This window comes from Coregonus lavaretus (assembly GCF_964263955.1).
Source record: "Coregonus lavaretus genome assembly, contig: HAP1_SCAFFOLD_3380, whole genome shotgun sequence".
Lineage (NCBI taxonomy): Eukaryota > Metazoa > Chordata > Actinopteri > Salmoniformes > Salmonidae > Coregonus > Coregonus lavaretus.
In genome coordinates this window covers 11,734-37,548 of record NW_028158341.1, presented here as the reverse complement: position 1 = coordinate 37,548, position 25,815 = coordinate 11,734, and the positions used below count along the sequence as shown (strand labels likewise).

Genomic DNA, 25,815 nt, shown 5'->3' with positions numbered 1-25,815 from the left:
CTTGTTACGCCAAGGTAGTGGGGTTCGATCCCCGGGACCACCCATACACAAAAAAATGTATGCACGCATGACTGTAAGTCGCTTTGGATAAAAGCGTCTGCTAAATGGCATATTATTATTATTATTATTAAAACTACATCTTAATAGACTTTTCATCCGACCTTGAAATGCTTTATCCCAGCGGGCAGCATGACTCGGCACATGGGCTACATCCCAATTCTCTACCCTTTTCTAGAAGTGTACACTTGCACACTGCCTGTCATGGATTTAAAAGCGTAGGACTGGTGTAATCGCTGGCTGGTGGGAGTTTCCACCATTGTTATATTCAATCGAGTGTAACACTCCGGGAGACGTGCGGAGAACCAGGACTCAGAAACCTCATGGTCCAATCCAGCTGTAATGATCAGAAACCCTAATCTAATCTAATGATTTTGAGGTAGCCAGAAAACAGAGAGTGGTTGAGTTGCAGCCAGCCAGGGCAGAAAAGTTTGGACTTAGAAGAGACTAAACTACAATGGTGATCTGGTGCTGAGGAGACAACAGAGTAAGTACACACACACATCCACACACACACACACACACACACACACACACACACCCACACACACACACACACACACATCCCCCTCCCCCCCAATGACAGCAGAATATAAAATACATTGCCAAATGAAGTAAGCTTTATGCAACATCCTTTATAGTGCAGACCATCACATTTTACGTGGTGATTTCCTTAACAAATACTAAAGATGTACTCACGACAAGATGGCGGACAGGGAGAAGAGTTCAGCGGTGAGGTAGGCCAGGTAGACCATGAGGAAGACCAAGAGAGGCTCAATGATGCGGACCTTCTTGGTGAAACGTGTGATGAAGGCTAGGAGAGCAGCAAAGATCAGCCCCACCATGGTCCCCCCAATACTGACGATGAGGAATGAGGCTGAGGAGGAAGAGGAGGACGACGACGAAGATGCGGAGAAAGAGGAGGAGGAGGAACGGTGAGGGGGAGACAGGGAGGAAGAGGAGAGGGGGAAGAGGAGGGGGAACACAGGGAGGGGGAGAGTCTTTAGGTTCAGAGATAGGAAATCAGTGGCCATGCAGAGCATATTGTATACCCACTCCTTTGAAATAGTCAGCTGTCTGAACATTCTCAGGAACTAGAAGAACACATCCTCACCCACTCCTTTGAAATAGTCAGCTGTCTGAACATTCTCAGGAACTAGAAGAACACATCCTCACCCACTCCTTTGAAATAGTCAGCTGTCTGAACATTCTCAGGGCCCACCTCCACGAAGGACATGTATACCTTATACAACACCTGCAGAGAAGGAGAGATTACAACATTAGTAGATTGTCTTTGTAACTCTCTCCATCACACAATGCATTCTCTATACAGGTGGGTGCTACTCATTGGTAGTGGATGATTCTTGCTGTGGGGTTGGTTATAACCCTGGTCCACTATTAAAAGGCCTGGGGTTGGTTATAACCCTGGTCCACTATTAAAGGCCTGGGGTTGGTTATAACCCTGATCCACTATTAAAGGCCAGGGGTTGGTTATAACTCTGGTCCACTATTAAAGGCCTGGGGTTGGTTATAACCCTGGTCCACTATTAAAGGCCTGGGGTTGGTTATAACCCTGGTCCACTATTAAAGGCCTGGGGTTGGTTATAACCCTGGTCCACTATTGCAGGCCTGGGGTTGGTTATAACCCTAGTCCACTATTGCAGGCCTGGGGTTGGTTATACCCTGGTCCACTATTAAAGGCCTGGGGTTGGTTATAACCCTGGTCCACTATTAAAGGCCTGGGGTTGGTTATAACCCTGGTCCACTATTGCAGGCCTGGGGTTGGTTATAACCCTGGTCCACTATTAAAGGCCAGGGGTTGGTTATACCCTGGTCCACTATTAAAGGCCTGGGGTTGGTTATAACTGTGGTCCACTATTAAAGGCCTGGGGTTGGTTATAACCCTGGTCCACTATTAAAGGCCTGGGGTTGGTTATAACTGTGGTCCACTATTAAAGGCCTGGGGTTGGTTATAACCCTGGTCCACTATTAAAGGCCTGGGGTTGGTTATAACCCTGGTCCACTATTAAAGGCCTGGGGTTGGTTATAACTGTGGTCCACTATTAAAGGCCTGGGGTTGGTTATAACCCTGGTCCACTATTAATACACAGTAGCTGTGGAGAAACAGACCAGGAAGAGGCAGAAGGTATGTGCAGAACAGAACGATGAGGGAACCTGTAAGTCTATCTGAAAACGTTGGATCCATCCTATTAGTTATCACTGACTCCTGTCCTCTGGCTATATCTATTACAGAGAAGGACTCCCAACCTGCCCCTGCAGTCCTCACCATGGGCTGCACAGCGTCTCAGGATAGAAGTGCTGATCTAGGATCAGTTTAGCCTAGGATCTAGGATCAGTTTAGCCTAGGATCAGTTTAGCCTAGGATCTAGGATCAGTTTAGCCTAGGATCAGTTTAGCCTAGGATCTAGGATCAGTTTAGCCTAGGATCTAGGATCAGTTTAGCCTAGGATCTAGGATCAGTTTAGCCTAGGATCTAGGATCAGCACTCCTACTCTGAGAGGCTTGATCCATACAGACGACAGTGTTTGGCGTCAGCGCTGGGCTTTTCTGCAGTTTAATCTTCCCGTAAACCAACATACAGTAGGCTGGGCCTCTCTTCTCACAAAGCATGGTGGGAACATTGTAGAAGCATAGGGCCTGAAATCCTAGGTTACATCCCAAATAGCACCCTATTCTCAATTCAGTGCGCTACTTCAGGTCTAAAGTAGTGCACTACAAAGGGAATAGGGTGCTATTTGGGATACAGCCATAGACAGCCCTACTCTCCGGGTGATGGTGTTAACTTCACAACTCAATGGACCAAAAGAGTAAAGACATTAGAAATAGTTCTGTGAGTAACTACAATTTTTATTTTTATTTTATTTTGGGGGGGGGGGGGTTAATAAGCTTTAATATTGCAGATAGATTGTAACTTCCATCAATGTAATTGTCTGCATCACTTCCAATCCCACATACGTTCCCCCCCCCCCCCCCCCCCCCCACACACACACACACACACACACACACACACACACACACACACACATATATATATACACACAAGGTTTTGAGAATGACCCAAGTATTGGTCTTCACAAAGTTAGCTGCTTCAGTGTTATGAGATATTTTTGTCAGATGTTACTATGGTATACTGAAGTATAATTACAAGCATTCCATAAGTGTCAAAGTCTTTTATTGACAATTACATTAAGTTTATGCAAAGAGTCAATATTTGCAGTGTTGACCCTTCTTTTTCAAGACCTCTGCAATCCGCCCTGGCATGCTGCCAATTAACTTCTGGGCCACATCCTGACTGATGGCAACCCATTCTTGCATAATCAATGCTTGGAGTTTGTCAGAATTTGTGGGTTTTTGTTTGTCCACCCGCCTCTTGAGGATCGACCACAAGTTCTCAATGAGATTAAGGTCTGGGGAGTTTCCTGGCCATGGACCCAACATTTCAATGTTTTGTTCCCCGAGCCACTTAGTTATCACTTTTGCCTTATGGCAAGGTGCTCCATCATGCTGGAAAAGGCATTGTTCGTCACCAAACTGTTCTTGGATGGTTGGGTGAAGTTGCTCTCAGAGGATGTGTTGGTACCATTCTTTATTCATGGCTGTGTTCTTAGGCAAAAATGTGAGTGAGCCCACTCCCTTGGCTGAGAAGCAACCCCACACATGAATGGTCTCAGGATGCTTTACTGTTGGCATGACACAGGACTGATGGTAGCGCTCACCTTGTCTTCTCCGGACAAGGTGTTTTCCGGATGCCCCAAACAATCGGAAAGGGGATTCATCAGAGAAAATGACTTTACCCCAGTCCTCAGCAGTCCAATCCCTGTACCTTTTGCTGAATATCAGTCTGTCCCTGATGTTTTTCCTGGAGAGAAGTGGCTTCTTTGCTGCCCTTCTTGACACCAGGCCATCCTCCAAAAGTCTTCGCCTCACTGTGCGTGCAGATGCACTCACACCTGCCTGCTGCCATTCCTGAGCAAGCTCTGCACTGGTGGTGCCCCGATCCCGCAGCTGAATCAACTTTAGGAGACGGTCCTGGCGCTCGCTGGACTTTCTTGGGCGCCCTGAAGCCTTCATCACAACAATTGAACCACTCTCCTTGAAGTTCTTGATGATCTGATAAATGGTTGATTCAGGTGCAATCTTACTAGCAGCAATATCCTTGCCTGTGAAGCCCTTTTTGTGCAAAGCAATGATGACGGCACATGTTTCCTTGCAGGTAACCATGGTTAACAGAGGAAGAACAATGATTTCAAGCACCACCCTCCTTTTAAAGCTTCCAGTCTGTTATTCTAACTCAATCAGCATGACAGAGTGATCTCCAGCCTTTTCCTCGTCAACACTCTCACCTGTGTTAACGAGAGAATCACTGACATGATGTCGGCTGGTCCTTTTGTGTCAGGGCTGAATTGCAGTGGAAATGTTTTTGGGGGATTAAGTTCATTTTCATGGCAAAGAGGGACTTTGCAATCAATTGCAATTCATCTGATCACTCTTCATGACATTCTGGAGTATAAGCAAATTGCCATCATCAAAACTGAGGCTGCAGACTTTGTGAAAATTAGTATTTGTGTCATTCAAAACTTTTGACCACGACTGTATACATACATACATATACACATACATACATATAAATACATATACATACATGTGAGTAAAGACTTAGAGACCGAACGGTAAGAAGTCAGTTGTGTTGGGCACCAGAGAACAAAGAGATATGAGAGAGGTTTAGTGTTCAGCACTAGAATGTTACTGTGTTCACAGACAACAACAATGTAAATAGACTTTCTAATGCGTCTAACGGCCTACTCCAACAAACCCTTGAGCAAAGCCGCTTAGATTTCTCATCAAATAAGCCTGAGACCCGGGGAGGGAAAAAGGAGTACAGCTAACCAGACCTGGGTTCAAATAGTGTTTGAAAGCATTTGCTTTAGGCTTGGCGTGCCAGGTGGACAGGTTTTTTTTACAATTGAGACTTTTCCGTTGGTTCCACTGCAACGGCCAAGTTCAATCAAGCACAGATACAGTATTTTAAAATTATTTCAAAAGAGTATTTCAACCCAGGTCGGTTTGCGGCTAGTTAACAGGGCCCCTTGCTGGCCCCTCAGCCCTCAGTCCTAGACCCACTGATCCATATAACTAGTGCCCTCGGGAACTTTAGTTCCCCCTTGGTCTTGGTAAGGCATGCCAGACCTCTAGTATGGTAAGGCATGCCAGACCACAGCACTCTAAACCTTGTGGTGTATGGACCACATTAAAGCCTTCAAACTGCAGAGTCTCACTCAACAAAGCAAGTGGATGTGAAGAGGCCTGAGAGACATTACCACCAAAACCGGCGGCACGCCACAGAACGCCAAAAGTCAAGTCCTCCTCACATCTCCACTGAGATACAGCCAATGGCTGCATCTGAAATGGCCCATAGGACCCTAGTCAACAGTAGCGCATTATATAGGGAATACGGTTCCATTTCAGACACAGTGAATGTGTGGTGAGCATTCTGGTGCCGAATAAATGCCTCACCCATCTAAAAAGGTCATGTGAGTGAGAAAAGCTATAGAGGAGGGTAAAGCGCTACAGTATGTCCTGTAAATACTAATGCTGTTGTTGGAGTTATTGTGCAGCATTGATGCTGACCAGGATCATATTTGGATCACATTTCAGAGTGTTGAGGAGAGATTTGCCAATAGAAGAGGGATTGGACACTGGACCAATGGACCTGGTGGATTATTCCCTAAATAGAGGACTGAGCAGAACTGACCCAGTGAGGATGATTAAACTGACCCAGTGGGGATGATTAAACTGACCCAGTGGATATGATAAAACTGACCCAGTGGAGATGATTAAACTGACCCAGTGGAGATGATAAAACTGACCCAGTGGGGATGATTAAACTGACCCAGTGGGGATGATTAAACTGACCCAGTGGAGATGATTAAACTGACCCAGTGGAGATGATAAAACTGACCCAGTGGAGATGATTAAACTGACCCAGTGGAGATGATAAAACTGACCCAGTGGGGATGATTAAACTGACCCAGTGGGGATGATTAAACTGACCCAGTGGGGATGATTAAACTGACCCAGTGGGGATGATTAAACTGACCCAGTGGAGATGATTAAACTGACCCAGTGGAGATGATTAAACTGACCCAGTGAGGATGATTAAACTGACCCAGTGGAGATGATTAAACTGACCCAGTGGAGATGATTAAACTGACCCAGTGAGGATGATTAAACTGACCCAGTGGAGATGATTAAACTGACCCAGTGAGGATGATTAAACTGACCCAGTGAGGATGATTAAACTGACCCAGTGGAGATGATTAAACTGACCCAGTGGAGATGATTAAACTGACCCAGTGGAGATGATTAAACTGACCCAGTGAGGATGATTAAACTGACCCAGTGAGGATGATTAAACTGACCCAGTGGAGATGATTAAACTGACCCAGTGGAGATGATTAAACTCACCCAGTGGAGATGATTAAACTGACCCAGTGGAGATGATTAAACTGACCCAGTGGAGATGATTAAACTGACCCAGTGGAGATGATTAAACTGACCCAGTGGAGATGATTAAACTGACCCAGTGGAGATGATTAAACTGACCCAGTGGAGATGATTAAACTGACCCAGTGGGGATGATTAAACTGACCCAGTGGGGATGATTAAACTGACCCAGTGGAGATGATTAAACTGACCCAGTGGAGATGATTAAACTGACCCAGTGGAGATGATTAAACTGACCCAGTGGAGATGATTAAACTGACCCAGTGGAGATGATTAAACTGACGTAGAGGAGATGATTAAACTGACCCAGTGGAGATGATTAAACTGACCCAGTGGAGATGATTAAACTGACCCAGTGGAGATGATTAAACTGACCCAGTGGAGATGATTAAACTGACCCAGTGGAGATGATTAAACTGACCCAGTGAGGATGATTAAACTGACCCAGTGGAGATGATTAAACTGACCCAGTGGAGATGATTAAACTGACCCAGTGGAGATGATTAAACTGACCCAGTGGGGATGATTAAACTGACCCAGTGGGGATGATTAAACTGACCCAGTGGAGATGATTAAACTGACCCAGTGGAGATGATTAAACTCACCCAGTGAGGATGATTAAACTGACCCAGTGGAGATGATTAAACTGACCCAGTGGAGATGATTAAACTGACCCAGTGGAGATGATTAAACTGACCCAGTGGAGATGATTAAACTGACCCAGTGGAGATGATTAAACTGACCCAGTGGAGATGATTAAACTGACCCAGTGGAGATGATTAAACTGACCCAGTGGGGATGATTAAACTGACCCAGTGGAGATGATTAAACTGACCCAGTGGAGATGATTAAACTGACCCAGTGGAGATGATTAAACTGACCCAGTGGAGATGATTAAACTGACCCAGTGAGGATGATTAAACTGACCCAGTGGAGATGATTAAACTGACCCAGTGGAGATGATTAAACTGACCCAGTGGAGATGATTAAACTGACCCAGTGGGGATGATTAAACTGACCCAGTGGGGATGATTAAACTGACCCAGTGGAGATGATTAAACTGACCCAGTGGAGATGATTAAACTCACCCAGTGAGGATGATTAAACTGACCCAGTGGAGATGATTAAACTGACCCAGTGGAGATGATTAAACAGACCCAGTGGAGATGATTAAACTGACCCAGTGGAGATGATTAAACTGACCCAGTGGAGATGATTAAACTGACCCAGTGGAGATGATTAAACTGACCCAGTGGAGATGATTAAACTGACCCAGTGGAGATGATTAAACTGACCCAGTGGGGATGATTAAACTGACCCAGTGGAGATGATTAAACTGACCCAGTGGAGATGATTAAACTGACCCAGTGAGGATGATTAAACTGACCCAGTGAGGATGATTAAACTGACCCAGTGAGGATGATTAAACTGACCCAGTGGAGATGATTAAACTGACCCAGTGAGGATGATTAAACTGACCCAGTGGGGATGATTAAACTGACCCAGTGGGGATGATTAAACTGACGTAGAGGAGGACAGCACAGTGCCCTGGACTATTGGAAATATGTTTTTTGCATAATCCCAACTCTCCCTGAGACACCCTCAGAGAGTGGGGTCACGGCCAGGGTCAGCCATTATCAACGCCAACCCTGGAGCCATTAGGGTTAAGTGCCTTGGGGGGGCACATCAACAGATTTTTCACCGTGTCGGCTTGGGGATTCGAACTAGCGACCTTTTAGTTACTGGCCCAACGCTCTAAATGCTAGGCTACCTGCCGCCCACACATACTAGTGTGTCCAGTGCCCAGTAACGAAGAATGCCAGGGGTTAATGGTCCAATACCCCGTAATGTCTCCTGAGTGGCGCAGTGGTCTAAGGCACTGCATCGCAGTGCTAACTGTGCCACTAGATATCCTGGTTCGAATCCAGGCTCTGTCGCAGCCGGCCGCGACCGGGAGACTCATGGGCGGCGCACAATTGGCCCAGCGTCGTCCAGGGTAGGGGAGGGAATGGCCGGCAGGGATGTAGCTCAGTTGATAGAGCATGGCATTTGCAATGCCAGGGTTGTGGGTTCGATTCCCACGGGGGACCAGTATAAAAAAAAAAATGTATTCACTAACTGTAAGTCGCTCTGGATAAGAGCGTCTGCTAAATGACTAAAATGTAAAATGTAAATGTAATCCCACAAAGACGGGTCAACTCCTAACACGTGTAGATCCCTCCTCTTCAGATGAGCAGGTATTCATTGAGTTCAGTGGACTGCTGCTGTAAGCAAGCTCTGGTGTTCTATGTATCGCTGTGAGGTTCATGTGTTTTAATAAGGACTGCTAGACGTGATCGTGAGAGTGTAATCGTGATCGCTCTCTAAATCCTGGGTACTTTACCATCTGAAGGTCACAGGTCATATAAACAAAAGGAGCTTGTTGTGGCGGGTTTAGTGGGTTGGCAAGGGAGAGAGAGAGAGAAGAGAGGGGAGAGGGGGGAGAGAGAGAGAAGAGAGGGGAGAGAGAGAGAAGAGGGGGGAGAGAGAGAGAAGAGAGGGGGGAGAGAGAAGAGAGAGGAGAGAGAAGAGAGAGAGGAGAGAGAGGAGAGAGAGAAGAGAGAGAGAGAAGAGAGAGGGGAGAGAGAGAGAAGAGAGAGGGAGAGAGAGAGAGAGAGAGGGGAAGAAATAGAGAAGAGAGAGGGGAGAGAGAGAGAAGAGAGGGGGGAGAGAGAGAAGAGGAGATAGAGGGAGAGAGAGGGGGGAAGAAAGAGAGAAGAGAGGGGAGAGAGAGAGAGAGAAGAGGGGAGAGAGAGAGAAGAGCGAGAGAGAGAAAGAGAGAAGAGAGGGGGGAAGAGAGAGAAAGAAAAGAGGGGGGAGAGAGAGAAGAGAGGGGGGAGAGAGAGAGAGAGAGAGAGGGGGAGAGAGAGAGAAGAGAGGGGGGAGAGAGAGAGAAGAGAGGGGAGAGAGAGAGAGAAGGGGAGAGAGAGAGAGAGAGAGAGAGACAGACAGAAAGACAGAGAGTGAGAGAGAATCTTATTCAGCCAGTCAGTCTTTGTCTGATTCATTTATAAGAGTTATCAGCCAGTCTGAACATCTCAACACCACCTGAACAACAGAGCACAGCAGCAGCACCTGAACCTAGCTGGTGTAGAGGTGTGATTGTGAGCCTACAATAGGTCATCCCTCCCCTCCCCTTCAGAACTCCAGCTGGTGTAGAGGTGTGATCGTGAGCCTACAATAGGTCATCCCTCCCCTCCCCTTCAGAACTCCAGCTGGTGTAGAGGTGTGATCGTGAGCCTACAATAGGTCAGCCCTGCCCTCCCCTTCAGAACTCCAGCTGGTGTAGAGGTGTGATCGTGAGCCTACAATAGGTCATCCCTCCCCTCCCCTTCAGAACTCCAGCTGGTGTAGAGGTGTGATCGTGAGCCTACAATAGGTCATCCCTCCCCTCCCCTTCAGAACTCCAGCTGGTGTAGAGGTGTGATCGTGAGCCTACAATAGGTCAGCCCTGCCCTCCCCTTCAGAACTCCAGCTGGTGTAGAGGTGTGATCGTGAGCCTACAATAGGTCATCCCTCCCCTCCCCTTCAGAACTCCAGCTGGTGTAGAGGTGTGATCGTGAGCCTACAATAGGTCATCCCTCCCCTCCCCTTCAGAACTCCAGCTGGTGTAGAGGTGTGATCGTGAGCCTACAATAGGTCAGCCCTCCCCTCCCCTTCAGAACTCCAGCTGGTGTAGAGGTGTGATCGTGAGCCTACAATAGGTCATCCCTCCCCTCCCCTTCAGAACTCCAGCTGGTGTAGAGGTGTGATCGTGAGCCTACAATAGGTCAGCCCTGCCCTCCCCTTCAGAACCCAGCTGGTGTAGAGGTGTGATCGTGAGCCTGCAATAGGTCATCCCTCCCCTCCCCTTCAGAACCCAGCTGGTGTAGAGGTGTGATCGTGAGCCTGCAATAGGTCATCCCTCCCCTCCCCTTCAGAACTCCAGCTGGTGTAGAGGTGTGATCGTGAGCCTGCAATAGGTCATCCCTCCCCTCCCCTTCAGAACTCCAGCTGGTGTAGAGGTGTGATCGTGAGCCTGCAATAGGTCATCCCTCCCCTCCCCTTCAGAACTCCAGCTGGTGTAGAGGTGTGATCGTGAGCCTGCAATAGGTCATCCCTCCCCTCCCCTTCAGAACTCCAGCTGGTGTAGAGGTGTGATCGTGAGCCTGCAATAGGTCATCCCTCCCCTCCCCTTCAGAACTCCAGCTGGTGTAGAGGTGTGATCGTGAGCCTGCAATAGGTCATCCCTCCCCTCCCCTTCAGAACTCCAGCTGGTGTAGAGGTGTGATCGTGAGCCTGCAATAGGTCATCCCTCCCCTCCCCTTCAGAACTCCAGCTGGTGTAGAGGTGTGATCGTGAGCCTGCAATAGGTCATCCCTCCCCTCCCCTTCAGAACTCCAGCTGGTGTAGAGGTGTGATCGTGAGCCTACAATAGGTCATCCCTCCCCTCCCCTTCAGAACTCCAGCTGGTGTAGAGGTGTGATCGTGAGCCTGCAATAGGTCATCCCTCCCCTCCCCTTCAGAACTCCAGCTGGTGTAGAGGTGTGATCGTGAGCCTACAATAGGTCAGCCCTCCCCTCCCCTTCAGAACTCCAGTTGTGCCTCAATGGTAACGTCCCAAATGGCACCCTATTCCCTATATAGTGCACTACTTTAGACCAGAGAATGGCACCCTATTCCCTATATAGTGCACTACTTTAGACCAGAGAATGGCACCCTATTCCCTATATAGTGTACTACTTTAGACCAGAGAATGGCACCCTATTCCCTATATAGTGCACTACTTTAGACTCTGCAGAGCCCATAGGTCAAAAGATGGGCCCTGGTCAAAACTAGTGCACTAAATAGGGAATAGGATGCCATTTGGGAAACAGGTTGATACTGTCCAGCTGCTCTATCCAGCCCCCCCCCCCCCCCACACACACACACTGACCTTCAAAGCTTCCCTGTCTCTATGGTTCCTGGTGTGTGTATGTACCCACACACTGACCTTCAAAGCTTCCCTGTCTCTATGGTTCCTGGTGTGTGTATGTACCCACACACTGACCTTCAAAGCTTCCCTGTCTCTATGGTTCCTGGTGTGTGTATGTACCCACACACTGACCTTCAAAGCTTCCCTGTCTCTATGGTTCCTGGTGTGTGTATGTACCCACACACTGACCTTCAAAGCTTCCCTGTCTCTATGGTTCCTGGTGTGTGTATGTACCCACACACTGACCTTCAAAGCTTCCCTGTCTCTATGGTTCCTGGTGTGTGTATGTACCCACACACTGACCTTCAAAGCTTCCCTGTCTCTATGGTTCCTGGTGTGTGTATGTACCCACACACTGACCTTCAAAGCTTCCCTGTCTCTATGGTTCCTGGTGTGTGTATGTACCCACACACTGACCTTCAAAGCTTCCCTGTCTCTATGGTTCCTGGTGTGTGTATGTACCCACACACTGACCTTCAAAGCTTCCCTGTCTCTATGGTTCCTGGTGTGTGTATGTACCCACACACTGACCTTCAAAGCTTCCCTGTCTCTATGGTTCCTGGTGTGTGTATGTAGCGTGAGCGGGAAAGTGTCATCTGTGTGACTGTCATCGGACTTCCAGGTGACTCACCACGGTGACTGCGTCGTTAAGCAGGGACTCACCACGGTGACGGCGTCGTTAAGCAGGGACTCACCACGGTGACGGCGTCGTTAAGCAGGGACTCTCCGAACACGATGATGAAGAGGGTCTCGTTGACTTGGACCTCCTCGAACACGGCCAGCACCGCTACCGGGTCCACCGCAGAGATCAACGCTCCAAACAACAGGAACTCCATCAGACCTGCCTGCACCTTCTGATCTGAACACACAGAGACACATCAGACCTGCCTGCACCTTCTGATCTGAACACACAGAGACACATCAGACCTGCCTGCACCTTCTGATCTGAACACACAGAGACACATCAGACCTGCCTGCACCTTCTGATCTGAACACACAGAGACACATCAGACCTGCCTGCACCCTCTGATCTGAACACACAGGGACAAATCACACCTGCCTGCATCTTCTGATCTGAACACACAGGGACACATCAGACCTGCCTGCACCTTCTGATCTGAACACACAGATACACATCAGACCTGCCTGCACCTTCTGATCTGAACACACAGGGACACATCAGACCTGCCTGCACCTTCTGATCTGAACACACAGGGACACATCAGACCTGCCTGCACCCTCTGATCTGAACACACAGAGACACATCAGACCTGCCTGCACCCTCTGATCTGAACACACAGAGACACACCAGACCTGCCTGCACCCTCTGATCTGAACACACAGAGACACATCAGACCTGCCTGCACCCTCTGATCTGAACACGCAGAGACACATCAGACCTGCCTGCACCTTCTGATCTGAACACACAGAGACACATCAGACCTGCCTGCACCCTCTGATCTGAACACGCAGAGACACATCAGACCTGCCTGCACCTTCTGATCTGAACACACAGAGACACATCAGACCTGCCTGCACCCTCTGATCTGAACACGCAGAGACACATCAGACCTGCCTGCACCTTCTGATCTGAACACACAGAGACACATCAGACCTGCCTGCACCCTCTGATCTGAACACGCAGAGACACATCAGACCTGCCTGCACCTTCTGATCTGAACACACAGAGACACATCAGACCTGCCTGCACCCTCTGATCTGAACACGCAGAGACACATCAGACCTGCCTGCACCTTCTGATCTGAACACACAGAGACACATCAGACCTGCCTGCACATTCTGATCTGAACACACAGAGACACATCAGACCTGCCTGCACCTTCTGATCTGAACACACAGAGACACATCAGACCTGCCTGCACCCTCTGATCTGAACACACAGAGACACATCAGACCTGCCTGCACCTTCTGATCTGAACACACAGAGACACATCAGACCTGCCTGCACCTTCTGATCTGAACACACAGAGACACATCAGACCTGCCTGCACCCTCTGATCTGAACACGCAGAGACACCAAGGGGAATGAATGGACATCAGTTAGCATAGTGGTGTAACGGGCATCATGCTGTTTGCTTTACAGTACTGTTTCCTTCTTCATGAGCCTAACCTGGTATTCCACACTGGATCCTCTGTCTCGCAAACAGACATGATCACCCTCTTGACCTTAGCCATCACAAAGCTAACAATGTGATGGTGCAGGTGATGGTATGTCAAGCTGACAGTGTTGTGTATTTTGAGACAGGCTTGATATGCAAATACGCCAATAGGCAGCAGGGTAGCCTACATTGTCTAATTCTCTGTATGGTAATAATACATGTTATTTAGTAAAGTGGTTTCTTGCATCATACAACACAATACAATGTAATTTACAGTCACCTATTTGGCCCCTGGTGTTACAGACCAAGTAAAAAAAATCATTAATTAATGTCAAGTCCTTCATCATGTAAAAACGTCTCATGCAATGTAGAACTGCACTGAACACCAGAGGCTACTGTAGGCTATATCATAGATATCAAAAGATATTTCCATGTGAAAATGTTATGGGATTTTCTCCATTGGTTTTGTTGTGACTCCTATATTATGCTCAGATAGCCACAATAACCTGTTGGCTACTGTCTAAAACTGTCAGGATACAGCCTGTTGGCTACTGTCTAAAACTGTCAGGGTACAGCCTGTTGGCTACTGTCTAAAACTGTCAGGATACAGCCTGTTGGCTACTGTCTAAAACTGTCAGGATACAGCCTGTTGGCTACTGTCTAAAACTGTCAGGGTACAGCCTGTTGGCTACTGTCTAAAACTGTCAGGATACAGCCTATTGGCTACTGTCTAAAACTGTCAGGATACAGCCTGTTGGCTACTGTCTAAAACTGTCAGGATACAGCCTGTTGGCTACTGTCTAAAACTGTCTTGATACAGCCTGTTGGCTACTGTCTAAAACTGTCAGGATACAGCCTGTTGGCTACTGTCTAAAACTGTCTTGATACAGCCTGTTGGCTACTGTCTAAAACTGTCAGGATACAGCCTGTTGGCTACTGTCTAAAACTGTCAGGGTACAGCCTGTTGGCTACTGTCTAAAACTGTCAGGATACAGCCTGTTGGCTACTGTCTAAAACTGTCAGGATACAGCCTGTTGGCTACTGTCTAAAACTGTCAGGATACAGCCTGTTGGCTACTGTCTAAAACTGTCAGGGTACAGCCTGTTGGCTACTGTCTAAAACTGTCAGGATACAGCCTGTTGGCTACTGTCTAAAACTGTCAGGATACAGCCTGTTGGCTACTGTCAGGATACAGCCTGTTGGCTACTGTCTAAAACTGTCAGGATACAGCCTGTTGGCTACTGTCTAAAACTGTCAGGATACAGCCTATTGGCTACTGTCTAAAACTGTCAGGGTACAGCCTGTTGGCTACTGTCTAAAACTGTCAGGATACAGCCTGTTGGCTACTGTCTAAAACTGTCAGGATACAGCCTGTTGGCTGTATAACGCATGTCATCCCAGGGTGTAACGCATGTCATCCCAGGGTGTAACGCATGTCATCCCAGGGTGTAACGCATGTCATCCCAGGGTGTAACGCATGTCATCCCAGGGTGTAACGCATGTCATCCCAGGGTGTAACGCATGTCATCCCAGGGTGTAACGCATGTCATCCCAGGGTGTAACGCATGTCATCCCAGGGTGTAACGCATGTCATCCCAGGGTGTAACGCATGTCATCCTTGTAACTGTGGATCAAAACACAACGATCATAAACGTTGACACTGTAAATTAAATGAGTTTTCAAAGCACAGCAGGCTGAAATGTGAAGTGCACCTTTGGACTCACAGGTGTTTGGTTTGCATGACACCAAAGCGGTACTTATTCTAATCCTCAACATCTCATCTTTCAGAACACACAGACTCCTCTCGATTTATAATAATAATAATAATAATAATAATAATAATAATAAGCCATTTAGCAGACGCTTTTATCCAAAGCGACTTACAGTCATGTGTGCATACATTTTTACGTATTGGTGGTCCCGGGGATCGAACCCACTACCCTGGCGTTAACAAGCGCCATGCTCTACCAACTGAGCTACAGAGGACCACTTACAGCATTTCCCCTCACTCAGACAACAACTAAATGTGCAAAAGTTACCCAATCAGCAGGAGGGATGAGGGTAACTTCCTGTCGCGCGAGGTGCTCAAGTTCACAACGTCTGTCAGTCAAAACCCAGACAGAGCTGTGAAGGGCAGCGCCGGAGGTCTGACCTCATGTATAGCATGTTACTGTCCAGCCACTGACCTCTGACGTCATGTATAGCGTGTTACTGTCCAGCCACTGACCTCTGACCTCATGTATAGCATGTTACTGTACAGCCACTGACCTCTGACGTCATGTATAGCATGTTACTGTCCAGCCACTGAGCTCTGACGTCATGTATAGCGTGTTACTGTCCAGCCACTGAACTCTGACGTCATGTATAGCATGTTACTGTCCAGCCACTGAGCTCTGACGTCATGTATAGCGTGTTACTGTCCAGCCACTGAGCTCTGACGTCATGTATAGCGTGTTACTGTCCAGCCACTGAGCTCTGACGTCATGTATAGCATGTTACTGTCCAGCCACTGAGCTCTGACGTCATGTATAGCATGTTACTGTCCAGTCACTGAGCTCTGACATCATGTATAGCATGTTACTGTCCAGCCACTGACCTCTGACGTCATGTATAGCATGTTACTGTCCAGCCACTGAGCTCTGACGTCATGTATAGCATGTTACTGTCCAGCCACTGACCTCTGACCTCATGTATAGCATGTTACTCTACAGCCACTGAGCTCTGACGTCATGTATAGCATGTTACTGTCCAGCCACTGAGCTCTGACGTCATGTATAGCATGTTACTGTACAGACCCTGTGCTCTGACGTCATGTATAGCGTGTTACCGTACAGCCACTGAGCTCTGACGTCATGTATAGCGTGTTACTGTCCAGCCACTGAGCTCTGACGTCATGTATAGCATGTTACTGTACAGCCACTGAGCTCTGACGTCATGTATAGCATGTTACTGTACAGCCACTGAGCTCTGACGTCATGTATAGCATGTTACTGTCCAGCCACTGAGCTCTGACCTCATGTATAGCATGTTACTGTCCAGCCACTGATCTCTGACGTCATGTATAGCATGTTACTGTACAGCCACCGAGCTCTGACCTCATGTATAGCGTGTTACTGTCCAGCCACTGAGCTCTGACGTCATGTATAGCATGTTACTGTCCAGCCACTGAGCTCTGACGTCATGTATAGCGTGTTACCGTACAGCCACTGAGCTCTGACGTCATGTATAGCATGTTACTGTCCAGCCACTGAGCTCTGACGTCATGTATAGCGTGTTACTGTCCAGCCACTGAGCTCTGACGCCATGTATAGCGTGTTACTGTCCAGCCACTGAGCTCTGACGTCATGTATAGCATGTTACTGTCCAGCCACTGAGCTCTGACGTCATGTATAGCATGTTACTGTCCAGCCACTGAGCTCTGACGTCATGTATAGCGTGTTACTGTCCAGCCACTGAGCTCTGACGTCATGTATAGCATGTTACTGTCCAGCCACTGAGCTCTGACGTCATGTATAGCGTGTTACTGTACAGCCACTGAGCTCTGACGTCATGTATAGCGTGTTACTGTCCAGCCACTGAGCTCTGACGTCATGTATAGCGTGTTACTGTCCAGCCACTGAGCTCTGACGTCATGTATAGCGTGTTACTGTCCAGCCACTGAGCTCTGACGTCATGTATAGCATGTTACTGTCCAGCCACTGAGCTCTGACGTCATGTATAGCGTGTTACTGTCCAGCCACTGAGCTCTGACGTCATGTATAGCATGTTACTGTCCAGCCACTGAGCTCTGACGTCATGTATAGCGTGTTACTGTCCAGCCACTGAGCTCTGACGTCATGTATAGCGTGTTACCTTACAGCCACTGAGCTCTGACATCATGTATAGCGTGTTACTGTCCAGCCACTGAGCTCTGACATCATGTATAGCGTGTTACTGTCCAGCCACTGAGCTCTGACATCATGTATAGCGTGTTACTGTCCAGCCACTGCGTTCCAATTTAGGTGCTTATCAATGATGAAATCTGCCATTTTCAAGTGGAAAGTGAGTGGAAAGGGCTTCCTCCGTAGTGGCAGAAGCCGGTGCAGAAGGCACTCCAGAGGTGTTCCCACCACAGCATTCAGTAGGATGGTTCCCTAACCACGACCCCTAACCTGACCCCAACCACTCACCTCTGACCCCCATCCACTCACCTCTGACCCACAACCACTCACCTCTGATCCCCAACCACTCACCTCTGATCCTCAAACACTCACCTCTGATCCCCAGCAGCTTGACTCACCTATGATTCCCAGCAGCTTGACTCACCTCCGATCCCCAGCAGCTTGACTCACCTATGATCCCCAGCAGCTTGACTCAGCTCTGATCCCCAGCAGCTTGACTCACCTATGATTCCCAGCAGCTTGACTCACCTCCGATCCCCAGCAACTTGACTCACCTCCGATCCCCAGCAGCTTGACTCACTTCTGTTCCCCAGCAGCTTGACTCACCTCCGATCACCAGCAGCTTGACTCACCTATGATCCCCAGCAGCTTGACTCACCTATGATTCCCAGCAGCTTGACTCACCTCCGATCCCCAGCAACTTGACTCACCTCTGTTTCCCAGCAGCTTGACTCACCTCCGTTCCCCAGCAGCTTGACTCACCTATGATTCCCAGCAGCTTGACTCACCTATGATCCCCAGCAGCTTGACTCACCTATGATCCCCAGCAGCTTGACTCACCTATGATCCCCAGCAGCTTGACTCACCTATGATCCCCAGCAGCTTGACTCACCTCTGATCCCCAGCAGCTTGACTCACCTATGATTCCCAGCAGCTTGACTCACCTATGATCCCCAGCAGTTTAACCCCGTAGAGGCAGAAGCCGGTACAGAAGGCATTCCAGAGTGTTCCCACCACAGCATACAGTAGGATGGTTCCCAGATTGTCAAAGAAGAGCCTTGCGGGCATGAAATACCCGGCGTCACCTAAATCAAATCAAAGAGGATCCGTCATATGCACAGGATACAGGGTAGACGGGGTTCAATGAGCTGCTGACTTGTGAGCAGTAGTGGAGATTCCCCCAGAGAGAAGGCACCTACCTACGATGGTGGGCAGGAGGAAGAGGAAGAACAGACCGGGCTCTAGCTGGTACAGTTGTTTCTTACTGGCCAGCAGTACTATGCCACCCAGCACCAGACCCAGCAGGATCAACATACAGCTCTCTGGAACCACCGTGGTGAACCGCTGGGAGAAGTGGAACACTGAGAAGAAAGGACAGGAGAGGAGAGGAGAGGAGAGGAGAGAGGACAGGAGAGGAGGGGAGGGGAGAGTGGAGAGAAGAGAGGAAAGGAGAGGAGAGAGGATGGGACAGGAGAGGAGAGGACAGGAGAGGAGAGAGGACAGGAGATGAGAAGAGAGAGGACAGGAGAGGAGAAGAGAGAGAAGAGGAGAGAGGGCAGGAGAGAGGACAGGAGAGAGGAGAGGAGAGGACAGGAGAGGAGAGACAGGAGAGGAGAGAGGACAGGAGATGAGAGGAGAGAGGACAGGAGAGAGGACAAAAGAGGAGGGAACAGGAGAGAGGACAGGAGAGGAGGGAACAGGAGAGAGGACAGGAGAGGAGAGGAAAGGAGAGAGGAGAGGGGAGAGGAGAGGTAAGGAGAGGGGAGGAGAGAGGACAGGAGAGAGGACAAAAGAGGAGGGAACAGGAGAGAGGACAGGGGAGGAGAGGAAAGGAGAGAGGAGAGGAGAGGGGAACACAGACACATTTAAATATAGCATCATATATGTAACATACATCAGATAGCACCAGGCCCAGCAGAATCACATCAGATAGCACCAGGCCCAGCAGAATCACATCAGATAGCACCAGGCCCAGCAGAATCACATCAGATAGCACCAGGCCCAGCAGAATCACATCAGATAGCACCAGGCCCTGCAGAATCACATCAGATAGCACCAGGCCCTGCAGAATCACATCAGATAGCACCAGGCCCTGCAGAATCACATCAGATAGCACCAGGCCCTGCAGAATCACATCAGATAGTACCAGGACCAGCAGAATCACATCAGATAGTACCAGGCCCTGCAGAATCACATCAGATAACACCAGGCCCTGCAGAATCACATCAGATAGCACCAGGCCCTGCAGAATCACATCAGATAGCACCAGGCCCTGCAGAATCACATCAGATAGCACCAGGCCCTGCAGAATCACATCAGATAGCACCAGGCCCTGCAGAATCACATCAGATAGCACCAGGCCCTGCAGAATCACATCAGATAGTACCAGGACCAGCAGAATCACATCAGATAGTACCAGGCCCTGCAGAATCACATCAGATAGCACCAGGCCCTGCATAATCACATCAGATAGCACCAGGCCCTGCAGAATCACATCAGATAGTACCAGGACCAGCAGAATCACATCAGATAGCACCAGGCCCTGCAGAATCACATCAGATAGTACCAGGACCAGCAGAATCACATCAGATAGCACCAGGCCCTGCAGAATCACATCAGATAGCACCAGGCCCTGCAGAATCACATCAGATAGCACCAGGACCTGCAGAATCACATCAGATAGTACCAGGACCAGCAGAATCACATCAGATAGTACCAGGCCCTGCAGAATCACATCAGATAGTACCAGGACCAGCAGAATCACATCAGATAGTACCAGGCCCTGCAGAATCACATCAGATAGTACCAGGCCCTGCAGAATCACATCAGATAGCACCAGGCCCTGCAGAATCACATCAGATAGCACCAGGCCCTGCAGAATCACATCTCTCTGGGACAAGTGGAACACTGGGACACAGACACACACACACACACAACAAGAAAATGTAGGCTATGTAATTCGTATATACTGTATTCTAGTCCAGGCTCATCCTATATAACTACTGCTGAACACACCTTCTCTATTCATATACTGTCCATACTGTCTATACACACCATCCTGTACATTTATATTCCAGACTGTGACATTGCTCGTTCTAATATTTATTTATATTTTTTAGATGTGTGTGTGTGTATTGTTAGATACTACTGCACTGTTGGAGCTAGGAACACAAGCATTTCACTACACCCGCAATAACATCTGCTAAATATGTGTATGCGACCAATAAAATGTGATTTAATTTAATATGCATAGCACAGGTACGAAGAAGATCCAATCTATTCACACATATCAGCAAAATGGGTAATTTATGCAAGTCCCATCCAACACAATATTATGTATCCGCCACACCTGATCACCCCTACCAACCCCAGTGATGATGTGCTGGCACTGCAACCATGCATAAAACATCTGAGTTGACACCAGATACTGATTCCACAGTTGCTAAGGGTCCAGTGCTATCTATGACGTCAGTAAACTGAGATGCACTTGGCTTTAACTTTGGAGGCCTCTTCCCTCCGTTCTATTGGTCAACGTGCAACCACTGGAGAATATCCTATCAACGGGACATTAAAAACTGTAATATCTTATGTTTCACCGAGTCGTGGCTGAACGACGACATGGATAACATACAGTTGGCTGGTTTTTCCGTGCATCGGCAAGACAGAACAGCAACCTCCGGTAAGACGAGGGGTGGTGGTCTGTGTCTATTTGTCAATAACAGCTGGTACCCAGTCTCTAATATTAAGGAAGTCTCTGGGTTCTGCTTGACTGAGTTAGAATACCTCATGGTAAGCTGTAGAGGACTGACTCCATCCAGAGGGATAACAACAGAGGACTGACTCCATCCAGAGGGATAACAACAGAGGACTGACTCTATCCAGAGGGATAACAACAGAGGACTGACTCCATCCAGAGGGATAACAACAGAGGACTGACTCCATCCAGAGGGATAACAACAGAGGACTGACTCCATCCAGAGGGATAACAACAGAGGACTGACTCCATCCAGAGGGATAACAACAGAGGACTGACTCCATCCAGAGGGATAATAACAGAGGACTGACTCCATCCAGAGAGGGATAACAACAGAGGACTGACTCCATCCAGAGGGATAACAACAGAGGACTGACTCCATCCAGAGGGATAACAACAGAGGACTGACTCCATCCAGAGGGATAACAACAGAGGACTGACTCCACCCAGAGGGATAACAACAGAGGACTGACTCCACCCAGAGGGATAACAACAGAGGACTGACTCCACCCAGAGGGATAACAACAGAGGACTGACTCCACCCAGAGGGATAACAACAGAGGACTGACTCCATCCAGAGGGATAACAACAGAGGACTGACTCCATCCAGAGGGATAACAACAGAGGACTGACTCCATCCAGAGGGATAACAACAGAGGACTGACTCCATCCAGAGGGATAACAACAGAGGACTGACTCCATCCAGAGGTTTAACAACAGAGGACTGACTCCATCCAGAGGGATAACAACAGAGGACTGACTCCATCCAGAGGGATAACAACAGAGGACTGACTCCATCCAGAGGGATAACAACAGAGGACTGACTCCATCCAGAGGGATAATAACAGAGGACTGACTCCATCCAGAGAGGGATAACAACAGAGGACTGACTCCATCCAGAGGGATAACAACAGAGGACTGACTCCATCCAGAGGGATAACAACAGAGGACTGACTCCATCCAGAGGGATAACAACAGAGGACTGACTCCATCCAGAGGGATAACAACAGAGGACTGACTCCATCCAGAGGGATAACAACAGAGGACTGACTCCACCCAGAGGGATAACAACAGAGGACTGACTCCACCCAGAGGGATAACAACAGAGGACTGACTCCACCCAGAGGGATAACAACAGAGGACTGACTCCATCCAGAGGGATAACAACAGAGGACTGACTCCATCCAGAGGGATAACAACAGAGGACTGACTCCATCCAGAGGGATAACAACAGAGGACTGACTCTATCCAGAGGGATAACAACAGAGGACTGACTCCATCCAGAGGGATAACAACAGAGGACTGACTCCATCCAGAGGGATAACAACAGAGGACTGACTCCATCCAGAGGGATAACAACAGAGGACTGACTCCATCCAGAGGGATAACAACAGAGGACTGACTCCATCCAGAGGGATAACAACAGAGGACTGACTCCATCCAGAGAGGGATAACAACAGAGGACTGACTCCATCCAGAGGGATAACAACAGAGGACTGACTCCATCCAGAGGGATAACAACAGAGGACTGACTCCATCCAGAGGGATAACAACAGAGGACTGACTCCATCCAGAGGGATAACAACAGAGGACTGACTCCATCCAGAGGGATAACAACAGAGGACTGACTCCATCCAGAGGGATAACAACAGAGGACTGACTCCATCCAGAGGTTTAACAACAGAGGACTGACTCCATCCAGAGGGATAACAACAGAGGACTGACTCCATCCAGAGGGATAACAACAGAGGACTGACTCCATCCAGAGGGATAACAACAGAGGACTGACTCCATCCAGAGGGATAACAACAGAGGACTGACTCCATCCAGAGGGATAACAACAGAGGACTGACTATATCCAGAGGGATAACAACAGAGGACTGACTCCATCCAGAGGGATAACAACAGAGGACTGACTCCATCCAGAGGGATAACAACAGAGGACTGACTCCATCCAGAGGGATAACAACAGAGGACTGACTCCATCCAGAGGGATAACAACAGAGGACTGACTCTATCCACAGGGATAACAACAGAGGACTGACTCCATCCAGAGGGATAACAACAGAGGACTGACTCCATCCAGAGGGATAACAACAGAGGACTGACTCCATCCAGAGAGGGATAACAACAGAGGACTGACTCTATCCAGAGGGATAACAACAGAGGACTGACTCCATCCAGAGAGGGATAACAACAGAGGACTGACTCCATCCAGAGGGATAACAACAGAGGACTGACTCCATCCAGAGGGATAACAACAGAGGACTGACTCCATCCAGAGGGATAACAACAGAGGACTGACTCCATCCAGAGGGATAACAACAGAGGACTGACTCCATCCAGAGGGATAACAACAGAGGACTGACTCCATCCAGAGGGATAACAACAGAGGACTGACTCCATCCAGAGAGGGATAACAACAGAGGACTGACTCCATCCAGAGGGATAACAACAGAGGACTGACTCCATCCAGAGGGATAACAACAGAGGACTGACTCCATCCAGAGAGGGATAACAACAGAGGACTGACTCCATCCAGAGGGATAACAACAGAGGACTGACTCTATCCAGAGGGATAACAACAGAGGACTGACTCTATCCAGAGGGATAACAACAGAGGACTGACTCCATCCAGAGAGGGATAACAACAGAGGACTGACTCCATCCAGAGGGATAACAACAGAGGACTGACTCCATCCAGAGGGATAACAACAGAGGACTGACTCCATCCAGAGGGATAACAGAGGACTGACTCCATCCAGAGGGATAACAACAGAGGACTGACTCCATCCAGAGAGGGATAACAACAGAGGACTGACTCCATCCAGAGGGATAACAACAGAGGACTGCCTCCATCCAGAGAGGGATAACAACAGAGGACTGACTCCATCCAGAGGGATAACAACAGAGGACTGACTCCATCCAGAGAGGGATAACAACAGAGGACTGACTCCATCCAGAGGGATAACAACAGAGGACTGACTCCATCCAGAGGGATAACAACAGAGGACTGACTCCATCCAGAGGGATAACAACAGAGGACTGACTCCACCCAGAGGGATAACAACAGAGGACTGACTCCATCCAGAGGGATAACAACAGAGGACTGACTCCATCCAGAGGGATAACAACAGAGGACTGACTCCATCCAGAGGGATAACAACAGAGGACTGACTCTATCCAGAGGGATAACAACAGAGGACTGACTCCATCCAGAGGGATAACAACAGAGGACTGACTCCATCCAGAGGGATAACAGAGGACTGACTCCATCCAGAGGGATAACAACAGCACTACTGTCAACCCTATCGCATCGGCTACAGTATATCAGTTATTAGTCTGTTCTCTGGTTCCCAGCACTACTGTCAACCCTAGATCAGCCACCTGCTGCTAATTAGCATTATGAAACAATTCCTGAAAGAACAAAAAGACCAGGAAGCTGAAAAGAGCGATAGATGAAGTGGGTTCCTTGGAGATGGAATTATAAGTGTTATGTGGAGAGATGGTATGCTTCCCGCTCTCCACCACCTTTGAACTTTGCCCATGTGGCTGCCCAATACAACGTCCCCATAATGTAGGTTTATCGTTAGGCAAGAGTATTATCAGTGTAGGAAAGGAAGAAACAGCGTCTGTGCCACCAGTAAGTACAGACAGTAACGTTAGTATAACTCCCCCCGCACAGTCCCTGCAGCCGGACAACTTTCTCATGGCTTCTGGAGGGAAATACTGTTGGAATGCTCAACCGGTGTCGCTCATTCAGCCGACAGAAACCTTCAACCGGTTTTCCCCATTATGTAGCGAGTCGGAGTCTGAGTCTGAGTCTTCTCTAGTCTCTACTCCTCCCGTTACGGGGTCTGAGACGCCGAAGGCTCCCACCATTAGCTCTGACAAATTGAAAACCCTAGTCATTGGCGACTCCATTACCCGCAGTATTAGACTTAAAACGAATCACCCAGCGATCATACACTGTTTACCAGGGGGCAGGGCTACCGACGTTAAGGCTAATCTAAAGATGGTGCTGGCTAAAGCTAAAACTGGCGAGTGTAGAGAGTATAGAGATATTGTTATCCACGTCGGCACCAACGATGTTAGGATGAAACAGTCAGAGGTCACCAAGTGCAACATAGCTTCAGCGTGTAAATCAGCTAGAAAGATGTGTCGGCATCGAGTAATTGTCTCTGGCCCCCTCCCAGTTAGGGGAAGTGACGAGCTCTACAGCAGAGTCTCAGCACTTAATCGCTGGTTGAAAACTGTTTTCTGCCCCTCCCAAAAGATAACATTTGTGGATAATTGGCCCTCTTTCTGGGACTCACCCACAAACAGGATCAAGCCTGACCTGCTGAGGAGTGACGGACTCCATCCTAGCTGGAGGGGTGCTCTCCTCTTATCTACCAACATAGATAGGGCTCTAACTCCTTTAGCCCCACAGTGAAATAGGGTGCAGGCCAGGCAGCAGGCTGTTAGCCAACCTGCCAGCTTAGT

General features: G+C 48.6%; 1 protein-coding gene across 1 annotated transcript in view; it reads right to left on the bottom strand.

Moving 5' to 3' along the window:
* Positions 1-18,929, bottom strand: part of LOC311124110 (sodium/hydrogen exchanger 5-like) — a gene marked incomplete at its 3' end in the record, with an annotated part of 43,891 nt that extends 24,962 nt beyond the window's left edge. Inside the window, exons 1-5 of the mRNA XM_084198319.1 lie at positions 18,776-18,929; positions 18,521-18,661; positions 12,271-12,434; positions 1,234-1,312; positions 757-934 (exon numbers count right to left, since the gene is read on the bottom strand). Coding sequence (XP_084054445.1) covers positions 757-934; positions 1,234-1,312; positions 12,271-12,434; positions 18,521-18,661; positions 18,776-18,890 — 677 coding nt within the window. The remainder of the gene's footprint in view (positions 1-756; positions 935-1,233; positions 1,313-12,270; positions 12,435-18,520; positions 18,662-18,775) is intronic.
* Between the last annotated feature and the right edge of the window lie 6,886 nt (positions 18,930-25,815).